The 15,532-nt window shown below is 57.7% G+C and overlaps 1 protein-coding gene across 1 annotated transcript in view; it reads right to left on the bottom strand.

The window, feature by feature from the left end:
• Positions 1-15,504, bottom strand: part of LOC119110143 (rho guanine nucleotide exchange factor 9) — a 30,639-nt gene extending 15,135 nt beyond the window's left edge. Inside the window, exons 1-2 of the mRNA XM_037233879.1 lie at positions 15,400-15,504; positions 2,911-3,053 (exon numbers count right to left, since the gene is read on the bottom strand). Of these exons, the coding sequence (XP_037089774.1) occupies positions 2,911-3,053; positions 15,400-15,419 (163 nt within the window). The 5' untranslated portion in view covers positions 15,420-15,504. The remainder of the gene's footprint in view (positions 1-2,910; positions 3,054-15,399) is intronic.
• Positions 15,505-15,532: the final 28 nt, after the last annotated feature.

Below are 15,532 nucleotides of genomic sequence, written 5' to 3' on the forward strand. Positions count from 1 at the left end.
GCTTTAAAGCATTGTGATGTTACAATGAACATTTCAGGCAAATACTTTGAAAACACATTGCCACAAAATCTGATACAAAATTTCAGTATGATGTTAACTGGCCTGAGTTTGACACATGTACATGCATGGCTCAGCACAATGATGATGTGCAGGCATCCCACACAGTAGATCAGTTTTTAGCAGGCTGGCCCATTAGCCCCTGCCTTCAGTTTCAATGGATTTACTGGTGGCCATTTCGCTCCTTTAAGTTTGGGCAGTCTGTAGAGTTGCTTGAAAGGCAATTACAACTTTTCCCAAAGTGTGGCAAGTGGACAAACTGCACGATCTCAGTCAGAGTCAAAAGTCCATACAATCACATGCATGCTCAAAACAGCTACAGATTGAGCCACACAGGGCATAAGAACGAAAAAAATGCAACGGTTTGAAACCCACTCCATGAAGGTGCCACTTAAACAAAACATGTCGACTTTCAGCGCCCCCCCCCCCCCCCCCCCCGAGGAACCGTAGCAAGCCATTTATCAATTGGCCATTACGCTCCATCAGTCGGCTTACCCTGGAGCGTCTGCAGAGCTTACATCCATTTCTTCGTTGCCCATTCCTAAAGCCTCCATTCAGCCTAGCCACGACTGACTGTCCTTCGCTTCGACACCGAAACCGTGCACAAATATAAAATTATAAAACCCCACAGCGTGCACTCCCCCCACATCAAAACACGAGCATCCAGCACTGGTCAAAAATAAATTACAATATCAGCCACGAGCGCCGCACTTCGTTCACGAACGCATAGCGATATTTGGTAGCAAAGAGCCCATATCTATAATCTGAGTATATCTTTCTCAAATTTCAAGTTTTATGGCACGAATGTGAACGAATTTCAGTATGGACATGACCTGTCGAAAAAACTATCACATGCCGTCAAGCCTATAACAATAAAACTGACTTTCAAGTAGCTCGCATCGCCGCACGAGACCCTGACTAAATCAACAGAGATATCCCAAGTGGGAACTACGAGGCCGTTTGTTTATTGGGCGCCTGTGGGAAGGTCGACGGCGCAGCGTCGCTCTGACAGCGGCCGTTGGAGTTTAAACGGCCGCTCTCGAGCCGGTCGTCTAGCGACCGTGCCAACGCCATTATACATGGCCAACCATACATGGTTAGGTTAAGGCCAGCACGTGATAACATCTCGACTGTTCGAACGAAAATACCATCGTGAATGCCGGGTTGGGGCCAACGATGTCTGCGTGCCGATTGGCCGCGCATGGCATGCTGACGGCAGGCGAGTGTCCTGTGTATGGTGATGCATTTTTGAGCCAATAAGAACCGTACGAATGTAGGACATGTGTGAAATTTGCCTCTGATCTGCAGGTCTATCCACGCATGGGCAAGGAAACCGAGCACGCAAGATTGATGAGAATGCCTAACCGCGGAAGCGATAAAAAATGAGAGCGTTAGTAGCTATGTCGGCCGCACCGCAGGGCAGTTTCGACTGCAACTGCGGAGTGGGTTTGTTGTAGCCTCCATGTAACCACAAATGTCATGGAACATGCCCGGCCCAAAGCGCAATCACAGAATAAATATGCGCTCGATGGAATGATGGGATGGTATCACATACAAAGAACGTCGTCTTCGCATTCCCTCACATTTCACAAGAATTCACCCGGGCGAGACGTGCTATGAAAACCATCGTGTTTACAAAACTGTCACTGCAATCATTTTAAGAGAAATGGGCCGATGACGAAACACTTGCATCACTAAAGTGATGCGGACCCCACTGGACGCTCCGCTGCGGATAAATATTGATCTGTACGCACCAGAGCCAAATGATCAAAGGTGAACAGCACACGAACTTATTTTTTTAAGCTGAACCCTAACCATCATTCTACATCGAAGGTTTTCGAACAAAGCGCCTCCACCAGTGAGCAAACAGCGATAATAAAGTAATATCCAGGCGCAGTGATGAGAGACTGAAGTGACCAGTCATGCGTGGCGTCCACAGAGCCGCTCCGGTGTGAATGACCGATCAGGGACAACTCTGGCGGCAGCTGGCTGAGACAACACCACCGCCCTCGCCGTTACAACAATCAAAATTTGAATATGGAAGGCAGAGTGAACGATGGCAAGGGAATAAATCTTAATGCCCATTTTCTGGGCTTTCATTTTCCAGTAGTCGAACATCTTCAAAGTGCACTTAATCGATGCCTTTTCATAAGAGGCAGCTTGTCACTAGCACAGTACAAAACGGTTTGTAACTAGCACAATATAAAACAAACATAGGCGCGCTGAAGGCTTTGTCGCAGAATGCCACAAAATTAACGCAGCTTTACGAAGATAAGTGTGAAATACCAAAACGTGGTACACTATAATGATACGCATTATATTAGTTGCATTGCGACGCGTCATATCGTCTTCATCAGTGCATTAAAATTGTGTTGACACGACAATGCTTGTAGCGTAGCCTGGTATAGCTGAGGTGACGGGCAGTAGGTAGCATAAGCCCGCCCACAAAAAAGTCTGCGACCCTGAGACATTTGTTCGAGTGTGCCTCAGCGTGCCCCTGAAATGGAGAGCTATCTCCACATTCTATTTTTTTATGACTTACCAAGAGTCCAAGGCTATTAGTTTTTGTTGAGCTCGTTATCTCCTGGTCGTGTAATCTGTGATAAAAGAGCCATCTACTTGTCTCACTTACGTTCTCCACTACCCAACAGTGGATCCGTGCTAACATTAAACTGCCCGGTTTCTGCCACCAAAGCTCACGTCTTGACAAAGCTACCACCTGCCTACCGTCATGCCGGCTCTGCTGAGAAAAGTAGCATCCAGTTCAATATCATTTCGCAACCACTCCCATGAACGGCATTACGCACCGCCCATTCCCCTTCACCTGCAGATGTTTTGTCGCACGTCACCCACCTGCGCACGTCCCACTCGGAGCTGGAGGTGCTGTTGCGACGGCCGGGCAGCACCGGCGAGCTGGACGCCTTGAGCTGACGCTGCGTCTTGGACACGCCCAGTCGGCGCCTCTCCGGACCGCTCGCCGCCTCCCGACAGTCCATCTGCGGGGGGCGGGGCGGGTCAGGTCAGGCACGGGTCGGCGGGCGGGGTCAACTGAGGCGCGGGTCGGCGGGCGGTCTGGCGGCCGGGCTGCCGACGCGGGCGGCGCAGCAGACTGCCGGCTCCCCACGGCCGACACACCGAGCGGGGTTGTTTACGGCATCAGTACCGATCAGCCTGATATCGTTCCGGCGACGAACCGGCCTGACTCCGTAACGTAGCACCACAGGCGGTGCACTGACCACCGACACCGGCCGCCGCCTCGCCAGCGGACGGAGGACTGAAAAGCACAGCGCAGGCACAGACGTGAGGTCACGCGGGAACGTGAGTCCACGCCGCCGTTGTAACACTGAGCTCCAGGCGCATGCACCAAGTCCTGTACCAGGATGCCCGCGCGCTTCGCACCGCGCACGTACACGCTGTGTGGAGCTCGGAGCGTCCGCCTCCTTGTCGCGTCCCCGCATTCCGCCACGGACTGCCGGGGGCAGTCGCACCAGAACAGGGCTCACTGCACTATCGGTATCGCGGCGCGGTGACATCAGCGGCGTGTGTACGGAAAGCCCTGACATCCACACCGATCTGCATCACTCCGCAAACCGTGACGCACGGCGGCACCGGTCGCGGGTCTCGTGCGACCGCTGCAGGCGCGAGCGCATGGCGAGTTAGTCAACGAGCGAGGCCCGGTCCACCACGCTGACGGCGGGAGAGTCCCGAATGCATCGCTGTTGGAGTTACGTTGCGGTGAATAGCCTATAAACTCCCCGATCTCTACCGTCTACAAAATGATCTGATCGCTGTAAACCAAGCCTGATTTTTTGGGTGTTGTACGACTGCAGATGCATTTCAGAGCTTTCGTTTTACTGCTCACGCGGTGAGAGCTTCAGGCTTGGTCGCCCATTCGTCCCTGGTGAGTCTCTCATACGTCTTTCTGACACATTGCGCACGAGTGACGTCACTGTTACACACCGACCGAGAGGACGTGACGTCAGCAATCGCCCGAAGTCATCATGGGAACGTTCAGAGTTCGCCGGAACATGCTCTCTATGGAATGCAACGGTTCGAGTCGGCTGCGGTGCGGCTTTTCCAAAGAGAATCGTTATGGACCTCATGTAAGAGAACGCGGCACAGAGTTTCACGCTCGCGCTGCGGCATGCAAGTCACCGCAAACATCATCGCCCCATTGTTTTCCGTCAAGGTCTGTTAGCAGTCCGAATCAAACTCAAACAAGCGCGGAGCATTTTGGTTCCTCTTTTGCGCAGCGCATATTCCGTTGAGTGGGCACGACCTCGATAAGAGCGCTTCAGAACGGCGATATCATGAGATAGCCAGAAAGCTCTTGTGGGAGTCGGCGTTTAATAAAGCGATGTCAGGGACGAGTTGATGTTGGCGGCCTATTTCAGAAGTTTGGCTAGATAAGAAATGTGCCAAATCTTCCCTTTGTCTAGCACGAACATTGGGCTAGAAATGCACGCTGAAGAGCCCGTTTTGGGAGGTTTTCTACCGCTCAGGACCTCAGACATATAGTTACTTACTAACCAGCGCGAACCGTTATGTGACGTGAAACGAGCAAGATGATGACAGGAACAAACAACACAAGCATGAGCATGACGCGAAACATAAGCATATGAAGCCAGCTGCCTCTTTTTCTTGGTCAGGTCAGTCTCCCACGCAAATCGACACAAATCCATGCTTTCCGGCTAGCTATAAACCCATTCATGGTATACATATGATATATATATATATATATATATATATATATATATATATATATATATATATATATATATGTTGACGTACAGAAGCGAAACCGGATGCTCTGTTCTCACGCAGGTGCTCTGATGTCAAAACTGATTTCCGAGGCCTGGTGCTAATCTTTAAAACATCTCGAAAATGGCGCATACATGCTTTGTGCTCTAGTGCAGATGACCTGTTGCACGCCGTGAGGCATATGTAAGCCGGATTACTGGCTCTTGCTTTCTCAGTCAACATCCCTTTATCACCTGTTGCTGCGATCCCCGCCTGTTGTCATGATCTGGGTCCGTTATCCCCCCCCCCCCCCCCTCTATGCTGTGAAGAAGTTTTCCACGTTGAAAACTGCCGTTTGCTCGCAATAAGTAAATCAGCTGAACGCTAAGACGCAACACAGCAAGATCTTTAGGCTAGGTACTTGGTCGGTTGCATATTGGGATATCGAGGTGAGCTATCAAGATGGAAGGCGTGACGCGTGATACTGCAGCCATTGCCCACTTTAGACAGTCACAAACGGCGGGACCAAACCACCAGACGGCGACACTAGTCTATGGCGTGAGAATCTGTATCATCGAACCTTGTCTCCTGCGCTGTGATCGGCACCACGGCGCCATTTGGAGTCGGCATGCCGGCGGGGAGGGGGGGGGGGGGCACCGGCTCTCTCGGTCCGCCTCGGTTCGGGGCGGTGGACCTGAGCGGACATCGTCGGCCGTGGGATCTCCCACGCGTGAAAGTCAGGGTACGGTTCTCATTGCATAATGATATCAGCCACGTGACCATCAAGCGTGTCATCTGTGCATACTGCGGGCGAAGAGTCGTTGGTTTCCGAACACAAAGCACACGGTAGCGTTCATCGACACTGCGGGTGCCGCCTCACGATCGGTACACGCGTGACGCAAACGTCACGCTGACGTCCCCGCTTAGTGATTGCATGGGAAGGACAGCGCTGGTCGGGTCACGACCCCGAGGTCGCCCCTTGCGCCCGGCGTGACCGGGAGGTCTCCCCGTTCCCGGCGGCCGCCCGCTTGTCAGCGGTAGTCCCCGGCGCGGCCAGGCCGGCCATGACGCGCTGCCTATTGTCGGACGTCACTCAGCCGAACACAAACCGTAGTCAGGCCGCCACCCCGGAGTCGGAGTGGTCCGACATCCCCCCCCCCCAAACACACACACACAGTCATTGTCCCTGGAGAGCCGTCCGTGCCGGCGCCGGCGCCGGCGGGCCGGGGCGCGGGGGGAGGGGCGCCTGAACGTGGCCGGCGCCTGTCCTGTCCCGGCTCGCGGCGAACGCGAACGGCCTTCCCCTGTCCCCCCCCCGCAGGCTTTCCGTGCGACAGGTGAAACGTGTGTCGCGCGGCGCGCGCGCACAAAGGACGCTGCCGTCAGCTGTCACCGGCGCGGCGGCGGCGAGACGCGGCGCACGTTCTGCGCCACCCGCCGCGCTTTAGATCTGAGTCAGCTGGCGGCTGGCGGGCGCGGTCAGGCACTTCCGCCACTGCACGTGTTGACCGCGGGCCGGAAACAATCGAGGGTGGCACTCAGGTGCAACGTGATATGTCGAAGTGCCCTGCCGGGTGTGTGTCAAAGCGACGCGAGTGAGGCTTATCATGCCAGCTTAAACTGAAGGCATGAGACACGCCGTTCCGCCAGAGTCGAGCACTCCGTAGTTTATGGACGCTGTTGGTTTATGTTTGTGTGGGTTTTGAAGCGTGGCAATATCCCACGTACTATTTGGAGTTGTCCCACTACAGGCCGCAATAAAGAAAGCTACTTGTCTTTCTCCAGTGAAACATCAGCTTGAAATGTCGCCACGGCAGGGTGATATTTGGAACTCGAAAATATAATCTACGCTTGCCATAGCGGCCTCTTCGGAGACTTTCCCGGATGATGCCGCATGAAATTGACAGCAAAGGACGCGAATTGAATGTTTCGGTCCAAAAACATTGCCCTTATCAGTGGAACACCGGTGAATCTGCGTATCAGCAATAGCGCTGAGTTGACTGTCGGATGTTAGACATTGGCTTGGAAACACTAAATAAATGACATTTAAACAGCTAAAATTTGTCCTCTCTCACTTCTGGAGGACGAGCAAAGCCAAACAATGGAAAATCTCCAAAGCATAACGTAACATCAAAGCCAAGAATCGTCATCGCTTAATCGTCAGCTTCCATCAGGCGCATAGCAGCTCCACACAGATGGTTTCACCCATATAGAAGAGCGCTGCTACGACATGTCTTGAGGCTGAAACGAGCATCTTCATCCAACGTGTACAAGAGTGCTACCAAAGCAGCACCGATAGTTCACTTTCCTTACGTTTGTATACGGGACCAGGCTGTAGTGCTATCGCCGGCTCAGAGTCCATTCTCTCTGCGACTGCTCTGGGTACCTCATCGTGAGCATGTCAGCTTTCTGCCCCATCCATGACACGTTTGGTGCAGGCAGGCGGTACCGACGGTGCATCGCCAGTCCGACGAGGTCCAGGGGCCCTCAACAGTCCGCAGGTCCCGTCCCCACAGGTCGGTCAAGCGCATGGACCGGGCCGCACCGCCCCGGTTCTCGCCGACCCTCGGACGCGGCAGGAGCCCTCACCACCGCCCCCGCCCGCATCCGCGCGCCCCGCGCGATTTCCGCTCACACGCCTTATTTTACGATTTGTTCTACTCCATTTTCGGGCGGTTTGCGGGAGCGTCAGTGGGTCAGTGTGCTGGCGCCGGCGGCGGCGGCGGCTGGCGCACCGGACGTGAGGCGATGCCGGCGGCAGCTGCGACGTCTGCAAGCCCGTGCTGGCGGCGCCGCGACGGCGGACTGGGCCGCGCCATCGCGACACCTGGACTGTCGCCGCAACAGCTGGAGTGTCGCCACAGCACCCGGAGAGCCGCCGCAACAGTGGCGGGCTGTGTCGGATGACACGGCATTGCGGCGGCCTGGCGTTCAAGTTTTTAATGGTAGCTAAGAAATGTGAGCACGTGAAGCCCACTTGCACTGAATCAGATAGGATTAGCAGTGCCGCCTCACGTACGGAAAATCTATATCTTTGCTTGTTCAATGCAAGTGTCTTTGGCCGCTTCAGCCCACAACTTAAGTGGCTGATTTAAAACATCATTTCAGCAACGAGCTCCAACCGACACCTAATCTGGAACAAAGACCCGGATTGGCGTCGAGTGTCGATGAGAGCGTTCATGGGAGCGTAGTCAGCGCCGATGGCCGGGGGCGGGCCGCGAGCCGCGTCGCCGGCACTGGCGGATGCGAACCGACCACCGCGGCGCCGGGCCACACCCCCGCAGCTGCAGCGGCCGCCACGCCGGGCGGTAATGAGCGCGTGACACGACTCTGTCGTGGTGTGGGCATGTGCGAGTCAGAGCCAACCGACGGTCAGGACGTCCCGCTGCAGTGTCAGTGTCAGTGTCGGGACGCTGTCGGCTGACACTCGCTCGCGACCATCATTCCTCGGTGTTCGTCGCTCGTTGTCCAGTCGCGGTCAGTGCGAGCCCGGCCAGCTCCTCCCGGAGTTTTCCAGCGGAAACGATCCCCGCTACGTCTCGACTGCAGTGAGCTTGCGCCGGATCTCCGAGGTGTAGTGAGCCAGCGACACCGCCGCGACAGTAGGCCACGGCTGGGTCTCCACATCAGTGATCCGGTTGTTGTCGACGGTCGACCCGTCATTGGCTCGATGACGTCCCCGCGTCAGTGATCCAGTTGCTTGAGGCCGCGGTGGAGTTCCGGCTGCGTGGCACGGCCCTGTTCCCAGCCACGGCGGCCTGGCCTGCCTCCGCGGTCGCCTCTGGCCGCAGCCGCGGGCGGCGACAGCGACAGCGGCGGCGGCGGCGGCGGTGGCAGCGGCGGCGGCGGCCAGCACCATACGTCATCACGACAACCGGAAATGAGCCGGGCCGACAACGAGACACGAACGCCGCAGTCGGAGTCGCGGCACATGGCACGGCGCAGCCAGAGTCATGCCGCAGCCAGAGTCGCTGATCAGCCTACTTCGGGAGTCGTGACACCGCGGAGGCACGCCGCGGCGGACGCCACGCGCAGATGGCGTCGAGTTTGTGCGAATTCTCCTGTGGTGGAGGGTACCGTGCCGGGACGGCAGCCCAAACGACTGTGCCGTATCATTGGCGACTGACTGATGCTTGATCAGACCGCGGAGGGCAACGTGCAGTGGAAATAATAGTTGGTGTTGAAGGAATGTGCTGCCAGCATCAGCAGGTCCTGCAACTCGCGTCGGCCGCCCAGCTATTTACCGAGTTCCAAGGACCGAACAGCCTGCCGGACGGTATCAAATTAATCTTGCAGTCCGCGCCGCAACGCAAGCAATCGTCATAAAATCCAGCCAATCACAGCCATCGGATACAACATGCCTTACAGGGAGACTGTCGCATTGGGTAAAGCCTGAACCAGGCTGGAACGTTTGAGACAAGCGAGCATGTGTGGGAATCTAGGATCACACCGTGACCGTCAAATGCCTTCTGCTGCGTGATTTCGAAATTCAGGAAGGACGCAATGTTCCAGCTTTCACCTTTCATATCAAACATGGGTTTAGCGTGCAGCACTTAGCATTACAGCGAACACCGTGAGCCAACACGAGCGAACTGTAGTCCTGTGATGAAGAGAAGTGAGATCGGCGAGACGTGACTAAAACGTGCGTCTGCTTAGGAGCGAGCAAAACGCTAATCACGCGCAATGGGTCTTGCAATTACAAACCAGTTTGCGCTTTCTCCGCCACTCACGGGAGCCAAAGAACAGGCGACAGACAATCCCCGTTGAAAGAAGTGCGCACTTCTGAAGCATTAGGGGAGACAACCACTGCCTGCATGCCTTCTATCCGCAATCAGTGACGCTGCAAACGTGTCCATTTTATGCCATCGCGAACGTAACTCAGCTGACAGGCGGAGGGAAGTTCACTCGCATAACACGGCCTGCAATCGTGCTGGAACGTCGCGTGCGGGTTCCCCACACTCCCAAAAGCTTCACCCGTGTCTGCGCGGCGAGATGTGACCAAACCACTCGCCGACGGAGGGGGGACGGGTCGCGCCAACCGCGTACCGCATCCGTCACACAAAGCTGGAGGCAATTCGGATAATGCGCCGGAGACGGCCGGCCGACAGGAGACCCGCACCGCTGAGAGGAAAAGCCGTTTTTGTGCGACCGTGGGACATGACCTCATTCTCTCAGAGTAGCCGGCCAGCAGTCCTGTGATTCAGGGCCCGCGGCCGTCCCACAGGATGCGTGGTGCGGCCGGCAGGGCTCGGTCACTGCATGGCGACTCGGACGTGAGCGCGCCTGCGGTGCGGTAAAAATAACACGGGCTGGCTGCCCGCTGAGCGAGGGTCTGGCTACCAAACTGAGTCATGGAGTTTATAGAGCGTTGAAATAGGGTTCAGTAGAAACTGTCCATGCAAGCAGCAGGCAGGACTACAGGTTGGTATTTTCTCTTGAACTGCTTTGCTGCAACATTCCAAGGTGCAACACGATGGCGGTTACGAGTCTTTGTGCCGACTCAGGAGCCTTGCACTCGGCCTATGCAGGCGTTTACGTCCCCTGCGGTCACTGCCCTCCCATCCGCCGCGTCCCGCGAACCCTGACGGCGCCGTATCAGATGTCCAGCCACAGAGATGGAGTGGCAGCGATTTTAACCCGGCGGGGGCCGGTCACGTGGTCCGCCCGACACCATCCAATTACGCGTCGACAGCGTCCAGGCCCCAGCCCTGCGTGAGACTTGCGAGCGACACTGTGTCTCCCCGCAGACCGGGTAAACAAACCCCCGCTGGGCGACCAGCCTAGCGACGCCCGGTGCCGGAGCTGACCCACATGTGACCCCTTCGCCGCCGACCCCGTGACCCCTGACGACCCGGGTCGCCACGCCCGAGCTGCCGGCCGGCCGACGCGTCGCACTGGACCGCCGGACCGCCGGCCCGCCGCGCGGCCGGCCGCTCCTGGCGTGGCGCCCGCTCTCCGCGTGTCGATGACCCGGGCTCGCGGCCGCGCCCACGCACGCGCACGCACGCGCACGCACCGCGGCGGCGACGGCGGCGACACTGACGGATGACGGACGGGCGGGGCGGCGGCCGACGCCCCCAGCCGCCGGCAGAGGCTCGCGCCGCCGTCCGGCCCGGCCGCTGCCGGCTCCGGCAGGCGTCCCGGCCTGCCGCCAATCGCGCTAGGATGGGACGGGGGCGAGCGACGCGGGCGGGGTGGGTGTGGACGGGCAGTGGGGACAGGAGCCGGGCGGGGAGCACAGGACATGGCCAGACATCGCGGGAAACTGGCAACGCAGGCGGGAGGCTAGCGGTGTGGAGGAAGACGGACCATATGGACAGAATACGGGCAGTGTGGAAAGGGAAGGGACTGTGTGGATATGGAACGGGCAGTTTGGATAGGAAACGGTCAGCCAAAGAAACACCGCGGATGAATCGGCTTGTACATGTCGAAACTGGACAGGGCCAGGTGGGGTGGAGTAAAGGGCAACCCACGGCGCGTATTGGCAGGAAAGGACGGAAAACAATGCGGAGCATGCCCCCGGAGGCCAACGCGGAAGGTTTCGCTGCCAAACGCATGCGCTCCACTTACTCTTGTCAAGGGTAATCTGTCACCCGACCAGCTATTTGGCAGCTGGCTGCGGAAGACGGACATAAATTAGCGGGATCAAGCAAAGCTATGCGGGTACAAATGAAATGAGATAGGGTGGTCGGGCACGACACCGACGGGAAAGTGACACGCAAAATGTGGTGCAGCGGACGCGTAAGACGTACAGACGTGACGGGAAGAATGCCGCGACGAGGAATAGAGCCCGTTGAACGGGTGGGATCCACAACGATTGTTGCAGGGTTTCAGGGCTGGGAAGAACATTCCTTCACCATGGGCGGCATGAACGTTTATTAGCCTCCATCGGGTGTTTAGCTACAGAAATGAGCCCGATGACCCTCCAGGAGCACATTTGCCAGTGCTTCACTCGCGCTATGAATCGCTAGTCGGGAGTGAGTGAGCAGGATGACGCAGCCGCGAACAGCCTCTGGGCTTCTCCGCCACTGACGATGCGATGGCGCAATAACACAGGCCAGGCGTGCCCCTGAACAAACCACCTCATGACAAATGGTGTGCGTGACGGAGACTTCTCCAGACTGCACCGCCAGTCCGATTGGACCGAGGTGAGAAAGCGACCTTCGCTCCATCCAACAATGGCTCCGACCTTCCCCATCAACCCATTGAATGGAAATCAGCCTGCGATGATTGGGCATTGTCGCTGACACGAGTCGGCGACAGCCAGCGCCGCCCGCTAACGCTGCTCATCGGGATTATTTCGTGGAGGCGTGTCATCCTCGCTTTCTCGCCGTAAATTAGAATAAGTCCATTACAGGATCGCCGACAGGAGAAACCTGATGTGCATAGAGCCGGGATGCGGGCGGACGGCTGTTCGCCCTGCGTTCGTCCAGATCGCCGGCCTGTCCGGCGATCCGTCGTACAACCGGCACCAGACGGGCTCATTCCGCTCTGACGCCGGCACGGCCGTTGGCCTGCCGCCCGCCCGCTGCTAGGGGGCGGGCCGGTCTGAAGCGGGCCCTGCGCCTCCCGCCCCGCTCGTCCGCCGCCGGGGGCCGAGACGATCCAGAGCGGGCCCTCGTCTCTCGGCCCCGCCGGCGACGGACCGCGCCTGGGAACGGACCGGACCTACCGGGCGCGGCGCCCGCACCCCCCTCCCCCCCCCCGACCGGCGCGATCCCCGGCGCCCGCACCCCGCCGATCGGTGCAATCCCCGGCGCCCGCACCCCGCCGACCGACGCGATCCCAGGCGCCCGCACCGCGCCGATCGGTGCGATCCCCGGCGCCCGCACCCCGCCGATCGGTGCGATCCCCGGCGCCCGCACCCCGCCGACCGGCGCGATCCCCGGCGCCCGCACCCCTCCGATCGGTGCGATCCCCGGCGCCTGTACCCCTCCGACCGGCGCGATCCCCGGCGCCTGTACCCCTCCGATCGGTGCGATCCCCGGCGCCTGTACCCCACCGATCGGTGCGATCCCCGGCGCCTGTACCCCTCCGATCGGTGCGATCCCCGGCGCCCGCACCCCGCCGACCGGCGCGATCCCCGGCGCCCGCACCCCACCGATCGGTGCGATCCCCGGCGCCTGTACCCCTCCGATCGGTGCGATCCCCGGCGCCCGCACCCCACCGATCGGTGCGATTCCCGGCGCCTGTACCCTGCGGCGCGCCCGTTGGCTCATCGGCGCCGGCGCGCCGGTCCCACGGGCGCAAGCCAGTGTACTTGTCAGCGGTGCTTCCACTGGTAATGCGCCGTCGTTCCCATGATTTCGTCCATGAAATGATATCAGAGGGCCCGTCGTGCAAGAGTCGGCTTCGCTCGGCCGCGCGCCACTTCTGTCGCCGCAGCGCGCCACTTGTCACGTGGTGCATGGACTGCGAGCGTTGAGCAACGTCCGACGAAAGTGAGCGGGCGCAAATGCGAGTGGTTTTAGTACCGGCGCGAGCAGTTTTAGCACCGGCGCGCTTTCCAGTTTCCATGAGCCGCCAGTGCGTGGACTTCAAAAGTCCCCCGAGTACTGTGGGACGACTTTCGTTCGTTATGAAAGCGCTTCCGCGCCGTTCCACGCAGAATTAGGCGAGCTTGACGTCATCAGGTTTGTGCAGGAAGCAGGCGGCGGGGGCAGGCTCGGAGGCGGGACGTGGGAGCTGCCCGTGACGGACAGCTGCCCCCAGCAATGCTTTCCAATAGGCAACCACCAACGAACACAGCACTCAAATTTATCGCTACAGCCCGATATGTCCGTGTTCATGAGAGAATTACGGCTCGGAACGGCTTCACGTAGTCAGCGAAATAGCTTGTCTAGTAAAAAACGACTTAATCCTGGTCGCCCAGGTTTTTATTGGTCGCTCTTCCGTAGCCTAATCTACTTTAAAAGACTGCCGCTGGCTTCACTGCTCTGCCGCAGCGCAATCGGATTCAGGTAATAAGTGAGCGCACCACACAAACATGATCGTATCAACAGCGAGCGACACTACCACACCCAGCCAATATACGACCGCAGGTAATAACGCTCCACCACGACCTCCCGCTCCAGAGAGCTCGCCGCTGCAGAGCTTTACCACAGCAACATCGGTCACAACAGGCTGGTCGCTACAGCACCGTGTCCGGTATCAGTCGACCGCTGTACACAGCCCTCGTGGCTGCCGCACGCCACCGTAGCCCAGCCGGCCTCGAAGGCCGATGCCTAAAACACCTCGACGTGTGCTAACCGCCCCCCCCCCCCCCCCCCCTCCCGTAACGGGCGACTACAGCGACGTCGCGCCGTCCGAACGGCCGCCGTGGGGGCGGGTGCCTCGGGCAGTCAGCTGACTCCGTGACAGCGGCGGCGCCTGTCGCGCCGTGACGGGCGCGCCGGCTGTTTTTACTTTCACCCAGGACAGCCTGTTTCTCTCACATATCGGCGCCGTGATTAGTGTGATCGGCGACGCGGCTGGTGAGCGCGGCGGCGTCATCAGACGCGGCGTGAGCTGCCTGTTTCGGCCTCCTCAGACGCGGCGACAGATGGGTGTGAGGCAGCACAACAGTGGGAGAAACAGAGGGAAACTTTGATATACATGTACCGATATATATGTTTTTTACATGGGCAAAAACATAACGTAATTGACAAATCATATTTGGCGTTAGTGCAGCAGCAAGCAGCAAATGTCACTGACTGCAATGTGCCTGATATAGAAGCATGCCAATGTGAAGGCCTATGCATTACGAATATCCATGAACCATGAACAATGCGAATTCACAATGCATTCTGGCAACGCATCCAACAATACCAGGGAACAAATATCATGGTGATCTGGAAGGGGAGAACAGAGATATAAAGAGCACGATAAATGTAGGCGAGGGAAAGAGAAAGAGAATGGAGCAGATAAAATGGCGTTGACCGCAATCCCGTCCGCTTGCACAGTGTTGTATAGCGTAGCGAAACGGCAGAGTATAAAGCTCACAATTACGCCATATCGAGCACCGTATTTCGATTAGCCGGCTGAATGTTATTGAGCCATGGTTGCTGTACCGTAGCCACTGAATCGGCGCCAAGCTGTAATGGCTTCCTTGAACGTTTATGGCGATTTGGTGAGTCGAAATCACGCCGGAGAGGAGTCCTAAAAGCTCGTTGGGCGCGGGTTCGATGCATTGATACTCCCTGGAGCGGATCAACACCCTGTTTACGTTGATCGCCGGGTACTCGGCATGCCTTAAAACAGACGGAAGCAGTTTGCAAGAAGGTGCTGATTGACTTGCAAAGTCGCAAAAACGTTTTCTTAGGCGTTCCGTGTTAAAAAAACGGCCGCTTACGCTGACTACATATTGCATCTATCTAGAATTCCACTTTATCATGTATATTCATTTTATCATGTATATTCATTTTATCATGTATATTCATTTATAATGTTTATCTATTTTATCATGTATATTTGCATTTCATCGTCAGGAGCAGCATCCGGAGGACCCTCCGCTTCCCGAATGACAACATCCTAACCTCCGGTGCGCGTGCTGAAGCTGGCGTGCTACAGGCGTGCTTGCGAGTCGTCACACCGGAGGCGGCGCGCCGCCGCGCCCTGGCTCACCTTCGCCACGCTGGCGGCATCCTGCCTGGCCTCGTCGGCGGGCTCCGGGTCACCGACGCTGCTCCTGCCCGAGGCGCGGCTGGAGTCGCCGCGGCGCCACGGGAACAGCACGCTGAAAAGCAGCACGTCATCA

This window comes from Pollicipes pollicipes, unplaced genomic scaffold (genome assembly GCF_011947565.3).
Source record: "Pollicipes pollicipes isolate AB1234 unplaced genomic scaffold, Ppol_2.1 Scaffold_7231;HRSCAF=8579_pilon_pilon_pilon, whole genome shotgun sequence".
NCBI classification, from domain to species: Eukaryota; Metazoa; Arthropoda; class Thecostraca; order Pollicipedomorpha; family Pollicipedidae; genus Pollicipes; species Pollicipes pollicipes.